Below are 17,109 nucleotides of genomic sequence, written 5' to 3'. Positions count from 1 at the left end.
ATATATATATATATATATATATATATATATATACATACTTCGGAAGCGGCCGGGCACTCTCCTGTCAGGATGCAGATACCCCGGTGCCTTCTGGAAACAGAATGTAGCGTTGAACAAAACAAACAGCGGCACTAGCAGGGAATTGTTCAGCGTGTATTTAACAGAAACCAATTCCAACGTTTCGGGTCCTGAATTGCGCCTTTGTCAAGGTGTGGGTTACGAATCGCTTTGGGACCATCCTACCAATCCTTGATGCTACTCAGCCTCAGAACTAGTGCTCTGCCTCCAAGTTCCTAACTGAAAAAAAAGGACTTCTAAAAAACTATCTTTCTTTTACTGAGCTAAGTACTCATTGCAGTTTTTATACAAAGCCTATTAGCGCATTAACTTATTGTTTTTTTTTTATCTTTATTGTTACCATCATCATTATTTTTTCATATTTACCCAAACTGCACTCTGTTCCCCGTACCCACCCCTTCTTCCCCCCTTATCTATAATCATTGTATGTATATCTGTTGTTATTCAAAAGTTTCTATTTAATATGTGCAGATTTTTATAGAAAATAAAAAACTTTCTTCTAAAACATATATTCTGATACATGTATAAATTTATGGTATAAATTTTATAATATAAGCCCAGTGTTTGTGTGTGGTAAGGGGGGGGTTCAAAATTTTGCTATGGGGCCCACTAAGTTCTAGTTGTGCCCCTGCCTGAATGAATTGAAGGGCTTTTGGGGCAGTTTTCAAACCCTTTAATTCACACTTATTATGGGAAATGCAATCTGCACAAATTGACTTAAAAAAACACACAACAGAGCCCTGTGATAATAACAACAGCTTCAGCTGTAATCACAGGGCTGTGTGTGTGTCCCATGGGCCTGGACATTGTGATCAGAGTTAGGCGGGCGGCGGCCATCTTCTTCTGTCTTCAGCCGGGCAGCCAGGGCGAAAGCGTTGGGCATTGCCAAGCAATGTCCCGAACTTCCACCCTGCATGGACAGGGGCAGCGGCTATTTAAGATAAACTGATCATCATTTTTGGAGACAGGTTTAAAATGAAAGAAGTTTAGGTTGGTGAGGTTCTAGGTTTGTCTTTTAGGATTCACCATATGTGACACCCACACTTAGGGGCTCATTCGTCCAGGGGGTTGGTAGACAATAAACGAAAGCAGGCTTGAGAGCGCAGATGCAATTGAACAGGAGTGATTTTATTCTTCACCTTATAACAATAAGAAATATTACGACCTCTGGTGAATCAATCTCTGTACCCACCAGGTCAATGGTATAAGATACTGGAATAAACAGTAAAAACAATAAATTCTCAACATACCATACATAATATACTAACAGTACTTTGGCCTACGTTAACTTGAGTCTAACTGGTACCGGTACCCCATTTTTATCCAAGATCCGAGTTTAGGATTCGGCCTGTGTACAGGAACCAATGTACAGTTCCCGGGGGAGGTGTCCCTATGGGGCAACCTGGCCTTCCTCCGGATAAGTAGCCGAAGGGTGACTCTTGAACTCTGGCCTTCCTACGGATAAGTAGCCAGAAGGTCACTCTTGAACTCTGGCCTAGGTAATGGTGAAATAATCCTTGTCGTGTAATACTGTGGAAGGCAAATAAACTGTCCTTGTAGCTCAACAAAAACTGTACTCCAATGGTTTACAGGACTAAAAGCAATGAGAACTGTATATCCAAGTCCGTGCACTAGATGGTGCTATTCCCAGGCACTGTAATACAGACACTGTCCTGTAGACGGGGCTACCTGGGTCTTGTACTGCAGCCAGACGGCCTACTATAATTAGAGTCCTCCTTTGCATAGGCCCTGTTAACATGTGGGATGGGGACCAGTTACTCTCTTTCCCTACATGGCCTATTACATTAACTTGGTGTAGCTGAAATGTCACTGAGTCACAGGGATCCGCACATCCCTAGGATACCTATTAATATAAGGCTCCTTTCTCCTCTCTTCTTGTTTGGAGTGTTACCCTTAGGCCAAATGTTCCATGTATAATAGAAAGTCTGGAGTAGTGTTCAATGTGAGTGTACAGGGCAACACATACTCACAATGTCCTGGGTCAAAAGGCACCCGAATGCTGAACCCTTTCTGATATCTGTACAGCAGGGATTCCACTGCAGCTGCTGCTCCCACTCTTCTCTGTACTTCACACAATCTGTGCTGGTATGATGCCTAACACTGCTCCTCATGGTCTGTCCTGCATCACTGTGCACACTGCTTCGCATGGTCTGTGCTGCATCACTGTGCACACTGCTGCTCCCAGCTGTAACACCAGGGTTGCCTACTTTTTAAAAATCATTTCAGGGAGAAATAGAAAATCCAAGGGGCGGTCCTTGCATCACTAGGGGGTGGGCCTTGCATCGCTAGGGGGCGGGCCTTGCATCGCCTGGGGTCCCTACAGTATTTTGATAAGCATGCATCAAATTGGTAGTGGGGGCAGTGCTGGGAGAACAGGCAGAGGGCAAGGAATGAATAGTGTAGTGGGGACAGTGCTGGGAGACCAGTCAGAGGGGAGTCAGGGGGAGGGTAAGGAATGAGTAGTGGGGACAGTCTAGTGCTAGGAGATCAGGCAGAGGCATGGGCTGGCTAGCAAATTTCAGCGCAGGTGGGAGCACAAAGAAGAACCCCCCACACACACCCCCCAGTGCAGCCAGGATTTAAAAAAGAGCTATCTATATCTATTCTAAGTTACTTGTAAAAGCAATGTCGTTCACTTGTAAAAGCAAGGCTGTTCACCCCTTTTCCTTGCACCGCCCTCTGGCTCTCCCCTTGTACCCTGTTATAGCTGCGGGGGTCCAAAAAGCGCAGCAATCACAGCAATCCTCTGTCTCCTGGGCGCAATATGCACAATAAGATAAGCCAGCCCCAGGACAGTGACATGCGGTACACTGCCCCCCTGCCCAGCCGCCTCTGCCTGTAAGGAGAGTTCAGTAGTCAGGGGAGAGAGGCCGAGCAAGGAAGGCAGTAGTCGCGGGGACAGAGGCCGAGCAAGGAAGGCAGTAGTCGCGGGGACAGTGAATACACTTACCCCGCCGATCCGGCGTACACACTGCGCTGTTTAACTTCTTCCTCTCTCTCTTCAATTGCCGATGCAGCGTTATCGCGTCGGCGCCGGCGGCATATAGCGCATGCGCAGTTAATACAGCGCAAGCGAGGGGGCAGCTGCGGGGGAAAGGGACCCTCTTCCGGGAGTCCGTGAGACGTCCCAGGATTCCGGGAGTCTCACGGACATTCCGGGAGAGTCGGCAACCATGTGTAACACACCTGCTCTGTATCTCAGCACACTGCTGCTCATGGCTGTAACATGTTCTCTCACTTTCTCAGCACACTGCTGATTCTCCCTTTAGAGCTCCCCCAGCTCCTAGCTCTCACAGCATACTTCAAGTGCAGTCTCCTTTTTACTTCCACTTCCTGTCCCAGCAGCTTGCTCACATGTGTTCTTCCCCTGCAGTCATCTCTGGGTCCTAAAGTCCTCCTCATTTCACAGCTCATTGCAGACTCCTGCTATTCACAGTACAGTAAAATGGAGTTAACCCCTGCAGTCTCTTGGGAAGATTTACTATACTTTTTGGGTGTCAAACAAGAGAGGGGCATCAGGCTGTGGGCTGCATGCCTCAGCAACTGGCAATGCAGAGACAGGCTGGCACTTGTAGCTCCACAGCAGTCCAGGGGTACTACACATACTTGCCAACTTTGTAATCTTTCCTCTGTTCCAATGTTCCTTTAGGGGACATGCAATAGATCCTGGAGGGGATATTTCTTGTCATTAGGGGCTGGATGAAAAGTTGGAAGTATGTATATAACTGTTTCCACCAGGCGCATACTGTACTATTTTAGATTTGCAAACTAGGACCTCATCCTGTATTGGATGGATCTCCTCTCCTGACTTGTTTGCTAGGTTAGGTATACCAGAAGCCTAGTGAACCGGTCAGTGTAACCTGCCTCCCCACCTACTGAGTGGGCCCCCCTCCCTAGCATGCATACCACATACCTCCCAACTGTCACGATTCCGTCGGGACAGTCCCGATTTTCGGGTCCTGTCCCGACGTCCCACCCGCGGCAGGCATTGTCCCGCTGCGGAGGGTGGCAGTTGGGAGACCCCCCAATCTAGTAGAATAGACGCTGTGCGCATGCGCACAGCGTCTATTCTCGTATGAAAATGAGTGTCCCTATTTCCTCCGGCCAGAAGTTGGGAGGTATGATACCAGGCCTGGATGTGTGTGAGATGAAGACCCCAATGTGCCAGTGCTGCAGGGGAGGACGTGTCTGACTGTGAGATCATGTTATTGTTACCAGGCCTGAAGGTGTGAGTGATGTGGAGATCACAATGTGCCAGTGCTGCAGGGGAGGACGTGTCTGACTGTGAGATCATGTTATTGTTACCAGGCCTGGATGTGTGTGAGATGAAGACCCCAATGTGCCAGTGCTGCAGGGGAGGACGTGTCTGACTGTGAGATCATGTTATTGTTACCAGGCCTGAAGGTGTGAGTGATGTGGAGATCACAATGTGCCAGTGCTGCAGGGGAGGACGTGTCTGACTGTGAGATCATGTTATTGTTACCAGGCCTGAAGGTGTGAGTGATGTGGAGATCACAATGTGCCAGTGCTGCAGGGGAGGACGTGTCTGACTGTGAGATCATGTTATTGTTACCAGGCCTGAAGGTGTGAGTGATGTGGAGATCACAATGTGCCAGTGCTGCAGGGGAGGACGTGTCTGACTGTGAGATCATGTTATTGTTACCAGGCCTGAAGGTGTGAGTGATGTGGAGATCACAATGTGCCAGTGCTGCAGGGGAGGACGTGTCTGACTGAGAGATCATGTTATTGTTACCAGGCCTGAAGGTGTGAGTGATGTGGAGATCACAATGTGCCAGTGCTGCAGGGGAGGACGTGTCTGACTGTGAGATCATGTTATTGTTACCAGGCCTGAAGGTGTGAGTGATGTGGAGATCACAATGTGCCAGTGCTGCAGGGGAGGACGTGTCTGACTGTGAGATCATTGTTATTGTTACCAGGCCTGAAGGTGTGAGTGATGTGGAGATCACAATGTGCCAGTGCTGCAGGGGAGGACATGTCTGACTGTGAGATCATGTTATTGTTACCAGGCCTGAAGGTGTGAGTGATGTGGAGATCACAATGTGCCAGTGCTGCAGGGGAGGACGTGTCTGACTGTTGTGGTACCCCGGAAAAGACGGCCAGTAACCCTTTACCTTGCTCTTCGCTCTGGAGACTTGACCGCGAGGTGTCCTTCTGGTTTGAGGCTCGGCTGAGACAGGAATGAGGCTGGGGTAACGGTTCAAGGGTTTGGTTTATTAACAACAAAAAGAATATCTGAGCTAGGTAACCAGCCGGCTCACCAGCGATATCAATCAGGAGGACGCAGTGCAACTTTATCAAATACACTATTACAGAATAAGGCACGAATGACTTCACAAGTAATTCCTATGGGGCACTCTATATGTAATTACTATACGTTGATATACCATCGAACTTTGGTAGTCACTCCCTTTGGCGCAGCTGACCAACACTGGCACAGTAGACCCAATAACGCAGGGACTGAGGTATGGATAAGGTAACGCTAAACAAAGATTGCAATACTGGTGCGAATCAGCTGGGTCGCCAAGGAGGGCACTAACAACTCTCTCTAGTAAATTCCCTTGACGTCAATTAACCCGTCTAAGGCGGACAACATTAAATCATTACATTCACTGTAACAGCAAAATATGGCAACAATAAGTCATAACAAATTACTGTACCACACCAATCACAGTATCAATTAGGATCATACGTTAATATTATACGGTAAACACGGTCACGTGACTGGGTACCCAGGTATCTATACTAAACTGTCTTTGCGACAGACCTATGCATAAGAATTTAAGGTCCGTTGGAGGCCTCAGGTAGTCCTATTGCGCAGTGTTTTTATAACATGAAAGAACAGTCTTCCTTAGCTGAGTGAAGATAACAATGAATTGAACAATGTCCCGAATAAAGGAACTATGGGAATCTCCTTTGTCAAAAAAAAAAACTGACGCTGTCACTCTCGGTTTTGGCCACAAGATGGCGCTGTGGGACCACTCTGAGTTGGTCTAGGCTGTGTTTCCCTTGGGGCAGAGTTCCATGCAGCCCAGGGTCACTGTGTGTCAGCTGGGCTCTGCAGAGCCTACGGGTAGAAGGGTACTACACTTAGAGGGTCAAGCGGTGATGGAAGGACACTATCAGGGGTCCCAGCCAAGGCGTGGAATATCCGCTCCCTATCCTTTCCTGGCCTGCCTCTGGTACAATTGGGGGTCCCTGCAGGGGGGCGGCCACTTAGAGGAGGTAGGCACTTTGGGGCTCTGTGACCGGGGTTTCTAGCTGGGGGTCCCGGGGTCTCTGGGCAGGAGGGATGGAGCTGCTGGGCAGCACTTACACTTTGCTGCGGCTCCTGCCGTCGGTGACACACTGCTGGGCTCTCCTGGATGGCTGGCTTCTCGGCCTGCCGGGGGGACTGCGGCGCTGCGGGGGCCGCGTCTCTCACTCCGGTGGCTCTGGCGGTCTGTGCTGGGTCTCCCTCTCAGTTGGCTGGCGGGTGCGCTGCGGTGCTGCTGCGGTATCGGTGGCAGCTGGGCGTCTCTCTCTCTTCTTCCCCTGGAGCTGGGATGCGGGCTGCCGTCCAGGCTAGGTGTCGCTGAGTCCCACAGCCTCCTCACTGTGCTCCGGTGGGCGCCGCCAAATGACGCGCGGTACACTTCTCCCGTCTCCCTGGTCAAGCGGCTGACTTCACTGTAGCCGGGTCGGGTGCTGCAGTCTGCGCGGGCTCTTCCCCTCTGGAGGTCGGAGGCGCTGCTGAGGTGACGCTGCTAGACGTGACTGCCGGTCTCTGTGTCTCTCCCCTTGCTCGCGCCGGGTCTTCACCTCTCCACGTTGTCCAAGGTAGGCACCGGACACCTCTCTCCGTCTCTTCCGTTCCCGCCGGGGGAGTGTCTCTTTTCGCGCCGCAGCACCTACCCCTCCTCCTTTTCTTCGCGCTGCCCCAGCCCTCCAATCCCCGGCCTCTCCTTTCGCGCCCTTCACTAAGTCCAGTGTTAACCCTTCAGGGTCTGGCCTCCGTGCAGCTGCACTGGGTTTGGTTGCCTAGCAACCCTGCTGTGGGGCACTGTGTAGTCAAAGTCCTGGGGGAAAACAGGGTATCTCCAGGAAAGGGGCACCCCCAAAGTCTGGGGTGTCACACTGTGAGATCATGTTATTGTTACCAGGCCTGAAGGTGTGAGTGATGTGGAGATCACAATGTGCCAGTGCTGCAGGGGAGGACGTGTCTGACTGTGAGATCATGTTATTGTTACCAGGCCTGAAGGTGTGAGTGATGTGGAGATCACAATGTGCCAGTGCTGCAGGGGAGGACGTGTCTGACTGTGAGATCATGTTATTGTTACCAGGCCTGGATGTGTGTGAGATGAAGACCCCAATGTGCCAGTGCTGCAGGGGAGGACGTGTCTGACTGTGAGATCATGTTATTGTTACCAGGCCTGAAGGTGTGAGTGATGTGGAGATCACAATGTGCCAGTGCTGCAGGGGAGGACGTGTCTGACTGTGAGATCATGTTATTGTTACCAGGCCTGAAGGTGTGAGTGATGTGGAGATCACAATGTGCCAGTGCTGCAGGGGAGGATGTGTCTGACTGTGAGATCATGTTATTGTTACCAGGCCTGAAGGTGTGAGTGATGTGGAGATCACAATGTGCCAGTGCTGCAGGGGAGGACGTGTCTGACTGTGAGATCATGTTATTGTTACCAGGCCTGAAGGTGTGAGTGATGTGGAGATCACAATGTGCCAGTGCTGCAGGGGAGGATGTGTCTGACTGTGAGATCATGTTATTGTTACCAGGCCTGAAGGTGTGAGTGATGTGGAGATCACAATGTGCCAGTGCTGCAGGGGAGGACGTGTCTGACTGTGAACATATTACTGTTACCAGAACTGGAGCTGTGAGTGAGGTGGAAATCATGTTATAACAGTGCGTTGGGGGAAGGACGTGTCTGGGGGTGTGAGGTGGAGATCACAATGTGCCAGTGCGGCGGGGGGGGGGGGGGGGGGGGAGGGACGGGACGTGTCTGAGTGTGACACCATGTTATTGTTACTAGGCTTGGAGGTGTGAGTGAGGTGGAGCCAACTTTATGTTTTATAAAACAGACTTAACATTTTGGAAATATAAAAAGAAAGGTGCAATAGATGCACACTAGGAGCTACACTTCCCACTGAGTGATGCTTGTCACATAACATGCTGAATATACAATGAATACAACAAATAAATATACAACGTGAAAAAGCGCTCACAAAATTCTATAAGAAGGGAGCCTTCTGTATCCAAATAGACAGATTGGTTCTTTCAACAGTTCAGGTATTTTTATCAAATTGATATATGTGAAATAAACAAATGAGATATATAGTGTAGATGGTTTATATAGTCTTCATGGTATATACATCCAAACACATGGTCCTCGTACCATACTCACACCAGAAAAAATGTGTTCTATGCTCATACAGGTATCTTTGGGTGCTAGACCAATAACGTCAAACAGCTACCTTTCACCACAACATGCCAGCACACCCTTCACACGTGCGAGTATAGAAATTGGGCGTACCTTAATTACAAGGTTAATTGCAATTTCATACACTTAAAGATATATTTTCTCCGTTTCCTCCCATCTGGTTTGCTCGGTAAGCTGCAAAAAATCACACCGGCCCACCAAATAACCCCCCCCCCCAATCCAGTCATTAACACGTGAGGGGATGTGTAATGAAGACACAACCCCTCACATGTCTCAGCTGCAAATAAAAGTCAGTGGGAAACTACTTATATTTTCAAGCGGCTGGCCAACGACAGGGCGGGTAGGCTTCGGCTCACTCGCGTACCCATGGTAATGCACAGCACCCATGGGCAATCCCCACCTCTCCCAGCAACTAACAGCCTGTCGAGTGTGTAACTGTCAGAGGCCATTCATTGCTGGGTCTGCACATGCGTTAATATGCGCTTATGCATGCGGTCTCCCATACATCAGAACCAAATTAATTAGAATCACCATCTACTGTATGTATTTTATGTATGGGTGTACTTATTATTTGTACTTGTCTCTTAAAATAAGTGTGATATTAGAATTCGGAATATACTACTTGAATACCTGTCTGATAACATATTTGTCTTACATAGTAACACAGTAACATAGTAACAGTAATTTTAGGCTGAAAAAAGACGTTAGTCCATCGGGTTCAACCTATCTGAGTTGTAACTACTGACGTGAGTAAGTCATATCTATAGGATTCCCTTAGTGGCCAGAAATTCCTCCAGTTTTGATGTGAAGTCATTAACAGTAGTTGCTGTAACCACCGGCAATGAGTTCCAGAATGCTACTGCTCTAATGGTGATGAATCCTCTTCTTAATTCAGTACGGAATCTCTTTTCCTCGAGCCTCAGTACATGCCCACGTGTCCTAAGTATAGGCCTGTTACTGACCAATCATCTCCCAGTTCCATATGATTCCCAATCCTGTATTTGAACATACTAATCATATCACCTCTCAACCTCTGTTTCTTCAGTGAAAACATATTCAGCCTAGTATAACCTATCTTTGTATTCTAGTGATTTGAGACCTGTTACTAGCTTAGTCACCCTTCTCTGTACCTGTTCCAAGTCATTTATGTCCTTTTTAAGGTGCGGTGCCCAGAACTGAACACACTATTCCAACTGTGGTCGCACCAATGCCTTGTAAAGAGCTATCACATTGGCATCCCTCGAATCCATTCCCCTTTTAATGCATGCCAGTGTCCAGTTTGCTTTTGCTGCTGCACTTGACCCCCAAGTCCTTCTCAACAGCAGAATTCCCTATAATAACTCCATTTAGCCTATAAGTAGCTTGTTTATTTTTGTTCCCATAATGAATTAATTTACATTCAGCGTTAAACTGCATTTTCCACCATTCCGGCCACCTTTCCAGTTTATTTAAGTGACTTTGTAGTGTTTCCACATCTTCTCCTGAGTTAACTTCCTTACTCAACTTTGTGTCGTCTGCAAATATTGCAATTTTACTCACTATGTCACTTCCAATATCATTAATGAACAAGGTGGGTCCCAATATTGAACCTGGGACTCCACTTTGGATCTTACCCCAGCTGGAATGTATGCCATTTAACACCACTCTATGGGCCTTATTCTGTTTGGTACGGTGGGACCATATACGGACAGATCAGGTTTTTTTTTTTTCATCTGCGCATGCGTAGCTTTCGCAATGCGCATGTGCGGCAACCTCACACCACTCACGGACGGGTCTCTCCGTGCGAAAAAAACTGTCTGCAAGAGCACGATCATTGTGGGCGGCATGTGGGCGTTTTTATGGGAGCGGCCGGAATAATGAAGAAAACTGGGCGTAAACAGGGGCGTACACGGGTGTGTGCACACAGTGCCACAACCGCCTCGATCTGCGAACGCACCGTGCATTTTGGACCAAAAACAGGTGGATGCCAAAGATAGCTCCAGACCACCCCTACAGATACCACATGAGAACGGACGCCTGCAAATTAACGCTGATTACTACTCAAACACATACACCTGAATGTATTAAGCAATGCTGCAGGCTATTAAGTGAAAACCATTATTTCACATCATTTTTTTCTTCTTTCAAACACTGGTGGAAACCTCGATATATTGGAGCTACTGAGCTCACAGATACCTATACGGCTTCATTATCACTTCACTTATCAACACAAAGAAACCTTTATAGGTTTGAAAACCACCAAATACACTGTGAGTAGGGGTACGCCTTCACGTCATTCAATATAAAGAAACCTTTATGTGTGTATAATATTTCACTGAAACGTAAGTGAGGTACGCTGGCAAGACAATTATTTTTGTACAGCTCCCACTTACCTAAAAATTAGGTTATTTTGCTTCTGAGACACCATTTCTCCTTTTTTTTTGTTGAGCACTGGTGAGAATCACCACATATGAGAATATATCCATTTTTGCTGAGAGGCTGAGTTTCCCGAGACTACGACCAAAGAAACCTTTATAAGAGGGATAACATCTTGAACCAACGTGAGTCTTGGTACGCCTTGTGAAACTCAACTTGTCTCAATATTTACGATATCACTCACTAGAGAACTTATAATAAGACACACACACAGATTTTTAATTATCTGTTTATTTCTTTTGCTTTTCACGAATTTATACTGCTTGACCACCTTCATTTGAGACCAAGCCAACCATATGAAAATAGAAGTTAAAAAGAACGACTTCAAGTATCGATTTTGCGCCATTGTGTCGATATCCCATTTCTTTTCCCATTATTTCACTACCTTCAAGCCACACACAGCCCTCAAACACATTGGAACCTTATCTTTCTACACTTCTCAATATGTGGTTTAATTTAAGGTAATATTCATTCTAAGACCTGCTTATATATGTCAAATTAGTTATTTTCTACCCATCTCCACCCATTGAGAAAGTGTTTTTGTATACTTTAAAAAGCAGGACACTCAATTCACACGTGTCAACTTTTTCACTGTAACACACACACATACCAGTTTTTTATTATGAAAAAGACACATAAACCACATCTAAGTGCAACAATGACGTTTTTGGACTCAATTTCTACTTGCAATGTGGCTTTCGCTCAGATATACGGAAGGTGTCGGTGGGTAAAAGGACGAGATCCGTCCGTGCACTGTGGCGTCTACTCGGATGTACAACAGGCTAAGAGGCTAGTGGCTAAGAGGGAGATCCGTCCGTACACAGTGGTGTATGCTCAAGTGTACGCCACTCCCCATTGTCGGTGTCTGTGACCATCCGTGTGCGGCTCTTCTGTGGGCGGACTTTCGCTCACCACGAGCGTACGTAGGGGACATAGGGCCTTATTCTGGTTAGGTCGGTGAAACTTACATACGGCCCATCACGCCGTACGTTTTGTACGGTGTGACGGGCCGTATGTACGTTTCACCGACCTAACCAGAATAAGGCCCTATGTCCCCGATTGTGCAACTAGTTTTAAATCCAATTACACATTTTATCTCCTAACCCTAAATTACTCAGTTTCATTAATAACCTTTTATGAGGCACCGTGTCAAAGACCTTAGTGAAATCAAGCAGTATTACATCAACAGATTTTCCTAAATCCAGTTCCTACTGACTTCCTCATAGGAGCTAATTAAATTAGTCTGACATGATCTATTTTTGATGAACCCATGCCTAGCCTTACTTATCACTTTCTCCTGTTCTAAGAAATTTTGGATACTATCTATTATTATTTCTTCTAATATTTTCCCCACAATGGATGTAAGATGGATGTTAGCTATTCGCCAGTTCCTTGGTACCAATACCGAGTTTTTTGGTTCCTCGAATATCAGATATAACGGTAGTGCGATAACAGAACTCAATTATTTTAGTATCCTATGGTGTAATTCGTCCCGGCCAGGAGATTTGTTACTATATAGGTTCTGTAATCTATTTTTGACTATTTCCTCACTCAAACATACAGTTTGGGAGCAATCAAGAGCCGAGCATTTCATCTGTGGGGGATCTTCTGAAGATTCTTCCCTTGTAAATACCAAAGCAAAAAATTCATTGAATAATTCTGCTTTCTCTTTTCCTTCTATTACCAGGTTACCCTGCATATTTTTAAGTGGGCCAATATTTTCCTTCCTTAACAGTTTCCCATTTATAAACTGTAGAATTTTTGGGGATTAGATTTTCTATCTGCAGCTATTTTATGTTCAGTTTCTAATTTTGCCATCTTGATTGTAATGTTGTGTCTTTCCTTTGTCTTGTGTTTCCAGAAAGAGATTGTCACATAGTTCCTTATTGTTTTTCAGAGGAAATATCTGTCTGATTACCCCTATGGAGAAAGACCATTGGCACACTACTGAATACCCCAGGGTAAGTAAAGGTGGTTACCCACTATACAATACAATAGTTTAACATCAATAGTGGGTGAACTATTTGAAGGATTTGTAAGAGATGGTATCCAGGAATATTTAGACCTTCATAGTTTACTCAGTAATAACCAGCATGGGTTTGTGAAAAAAAACATTTATGCCAAACTAATCTATTTGGATTCTATGAAGAGTTTAGCAAAACCCTTGATAATGGAAACACTGTAGATGCGATTTTCCTAGATTTTGCGGGGGTGACAGTGTGCCCTTGCTGTTTGAAGAAAGTAGTTCCACTCATGTGCGGATGATGATGCCGGGGCTCCAGCAAGTCAGTGGGTCCTAGTGTGGCTGCTCTTCATTAAAAATAAATAATTATTTGGTCGCGTGAGGGGGGGGGGGCAGTTGCCGCTCACCTCCTTAGGGGGGGGACGGACACCTCCTGCTCCTTTCTTCCACTCTCCAGTGGCGGAAGATGCCTAGAGCTGCCTAGCGGTGGTGCCTGCCATGTGTACGGGAGCTTCATGTGCCCATGTTCAGGAACATGGCACATGAAGCACATGGCACATGTTCAGGAACCCAGGCCCTGGCCCCAGTACCTATTTTTTATCATACGCCCTGAAAGTCCTCTCCTTGTTCCTTGCTAAGATCACTGCAGTTTTCAGGAGAGTCGTTGAAATTCAAACTAAGGAACTTGATGAAGCAATAAACATTCGCATTTCCAAACTATTATATAATCTGTTTTTGAGACATTAACTTATTTTTTTTACACTTGAGAGAGAAAAAACAATCCTGATCTGATTAAGTGCAATGGATTATATGTTTGATTTCACCATTCACTAGATATAAAAGATTACACATGAAAGACTTGTGTAATCAGCAAATGCAGAGTGTGCGTTCGGTGTAATCTGGCCATATTTTCTATTATTATCCTGATATTGGCCTGATTCAGAGTAGATCCCTTTTCAGAGTATTCACAACAGGGAATGCGCAAGGGTGATAGCATCAGAAAATGTACATGGATCATAAACGCAATGTGCAATTTGACTGACAGGAAGCTGGGGGGGGGGGTTGGTAACTGGCTGTTTTCTAAGTGTGGATGAATAACTCAGGTGTGCCCAGGTGTTTATGAGGAGAGTCTGTGATGTCAGCACTGACTACTTTCACCCTATCTCAGCCACATTTTAATGGCAGCCTTGCACCTACTCACAATTGCACAGATGGCAAAAATGTTCGATGGTTTACGAATTGCGAATTGGGAGTGGATGATGATTAGTGATAAATTTACAATTGTCTGGCAATTTTAGCAAGCATTTTCACTTTCTGTCTGGGCAGCAGCTTTCTACATAGAACTGCTGAGTTTTGATGGTTTTTAATTTTAATTTTTATATTTTATTGTTTTAGGCATTTGCGAAGGAGTTGATAATCCTGAAAGAATAGAATGAAAGTATGAAAATTGAAAATGGTCACCCACCATTGCACCCGAAGGATGCTTGGTTTGAAGATTTTTAGAATGATTTTGAAGCAGGTTCTACTAATCTCATGGGTCACATCCCTGGCCCTGGGAGGCACATCTCCAACTTCCTGCCCTGCTGCCTGTTCATGTAGTAATCAGGCAAGTCGAGTAGCATGTACACGTAAAGAACTGGTGGAAGTACCGGAGAGCATCTCTGTGAATACGCGATACCTGAACCTTCAGGAAAATATTATTCAGGTTATCAAAACAGACACTTTCAAGCACCTTCGTCACTTGGAAATACTACAGCTTAGCAAAAACCTAATTCGTAAGATTGAGGTTGGAGCTTTCAATGGACTCCCAAACCTGAGCACATTGGAGCTTTTTGATAATCGCTTGACCACTGTTCCTACTCAAGCTTTTGAGTATCTATCCAAGCTGAGGGAGCTGTGGTTAAGGAATAACCCAATTGAAAGTATTCCATCCTATGCTTTCAACAGAGTTCCTTCATTGCGACGGCTTGATTTGGGCGAACTAAAGAAATTGGAATACATTTCTGAAGCTGCTTTTGAGGGTCTTGTAAATTTAAGATACTTAAACCTAGGTATGTGCAATTTAAAAGATATTCCCAACCTAACAGCATTGGTCAGGCTGGAAGAACTGGAGTTATCTGGAAATCGATTAGAAATGATTCGCCCTGGTTCCTTTCAAGGTTTGACAAGCTTAAGAAAGCTTTGGTTGATGCACGCTCATGTAGCAACCATAGAACGCAATGCCTTTGACGATTTGAAATCCTTGGAGGAACTAAATCTTTCTCACAATAATTTAATGTCTCTTCCTCATGATCTTTTCACACCTCTTCATCGCCTGGAGCGAGTGCACCTTAACCATAACCCTTGGCATTGCAATTGTGATGTCTTGTGGCTAAGCTGGTGGTTGAAAGAGACAGTACCTAATAATACAACTTGTTGTGCTCGTTGTCATTCCCCACCAAATCTAAAAACAAGATACATTGGAGAACTAGATCAGAGCCATTTCACATGCTACGCCCCAGTTATAGTGGAGCCTCCAACTGACCTCAATGTAACTGAGGGAATGGCAGCTGAGCTAAAATGCAGGACTGGCACCTCAATGACATCTGTAAATTGGTTAACACCCAATGGAACATTAATGACCCATGGCTCTTACAGAGTTCGTATCTCCGTTCTACATGATGGGACTCTGAATTTTACAAATGTGACTGTACAGGACACAGGTCAGTACACTTGTATGGTTACAAATTCAGCAGGGAATACAACAGCTTCTGCTACACTTAATGTGTCTGCTGTTGTTGATCCTTCAACCACTGATTACACATATTTTACTACTGTAACTGTGGAAACTATGGATTCATCTCCAGAGGAAACAAAGCCTACTGAGAAAGAGCCTGGTCCAACACCAACAGTTCGATGGGGAATAACGTACTCTACCACTTCACTTACTCCACGTAGCACACGGTCTACAGAGAAGACATTTACTATTCCAATTACGGATGTGACGGGGAACATCATGAAAGATCTAGATGATGTCATGAAGACGACAAAGATCATTATAGGATGTTTTGTAGCTATAACTTTTATGGCAGCAGTTATGTTAATTGCATTTTACAAACTGCGTAAACAGCACCAGTTACATAAGCATCATGGACCAACACGAACTATTGAAATAATCAATGTAGAAGATGAAATACCAGCCACAACCCCAGGAGACAACCACATGGCCCTTCCAGCTATTGAGCATGACCATCTCAACCACTACACTGCATTCAAGGCTCATTATAACAATAATACAGGAACTCTTAACTGTGCCAAAAACCCAATGCTTAATTCTATCCATGAACCCCTTCTGTTCAAAAGCAGCTCAAAGGAAAATGTGCAAGAAACACAAATTTAGCCCAATAAGTTGAGACTTTCTCTTGAAAATTCCATCAGTAAAAAAAAAAAAAAAAATACCTGAGGAAACAAGACAAATTGTCCATTAGAAGACTCACTGGGTTAGTCTTAACTCAGTATTCCTCTTTCTGTTTCCAAATATACAGTGAAGTAACAGAGCCATCCCAATTGAAGCACTGACATAAATTGAAGACTCTTTTGATAACTTCAAAGGGATAATTCACTCTCCGACTACCTGATGTATTAGTAAAAAATTATATATATAAAAAAAAATTACAAAAGGAAATAGTTATGAAAAGAAAAATGTAAGAAAATGCTTATTTTGTGGTACAGCTCTTATGTGTAAATTCTATTTCAGATCTATTTTCATCAAAGAAAGGTGTTATGGAACAGGAAAAACTCAATCAAGGAATTACCTATGTAGGGTTTTGGTTTTTTAATAGCATCACTAAGGAATTTCTGATGAATAATCCTGCAATGTGACACAGAAACTCTGATCTGTTTTGTCCACTTAGAACAATATAAAGAGATCTGGGTGTTTTTTATGTTTTTTTTTTTTTTTTGTATTTCATTCATTGCCACGGGTGCCTGCAATGACAGAGAAGCAATGCGGTACAGGCCCCAGACGGTAACATGGGTTATGTGTGATAGCCTGGACAATGCTTTATAAGCTACGGCAAGACTTATTACTGACCACACATCATCATCCTCTCCAGAGACTTTTTCGCTATGATTTTTTTTTAAATAATGAAATAAAATAACAAAATATCACAAGAGGTGTTTACAACCTTGAAGAAGATAACT

The 17,109-nt window shown here is 45.1% G+C and overlaps 1 protein-coding gene across 5 annotated transcripts in view; it reads left to right on the top strand.

Annotated features, from left to right (window-relative positions):
- LRRC4B (leucine rich repeat containing 4B) overlaps window positions 1-16,444 on the top strand; it is a 298,617-nt gene extending 282,173 nt beyond the window's left edge. For 3 of the 5 annotated variants that reach the window (XM_083161750.1, XM_083161749.1, XM_083161748.1), the window contains 2 exons: window positions 12,862-12,925; window positions 14,323-16,444. In XM_083161750.1, coding sequence (XP_083017876.1) covers window positions 14,381-16,306 — 1,926 coding nt within the window. In that variant the 5' untranslated portion in view covers window positions 12,862-12,925; window positions 14,323-14,380 and the 3' untranslated portion in view covers window positions 16,307-16,444. Of the gene's footprint in view, window positions 1-10,777; window positions 10,799-11,067; window positions 11,090-12,861; window positions 12,926-14,322 lie in introns of those variants that run through there. The other 2 variants (XM_083161752.1, XM_083161751.1) reach the window with 2 other exon arrangements.
- The last annotated feature ends 665 nt before the right edge of the window (window positions 16,445-17,109 follow it).

The sequence above is a fragment of the Crinia signifera genome, chromosome 19 (assembly GCF_055691185.1).
Source record: "Crinia signifera chromosome 19, ASM5569118v1, whole genome shotgun sequence".
NCBI lineage: Eukaryota > Metazoa > Chordata > Amphibia > Anura > Myobatrachidae > Crinia > Crinia signifera.
The sequence above is the reverse complement of the archived record's forward strand: the minus strand, read 5'-3'. Positions and strand labels throughout refer to the sequence as shown.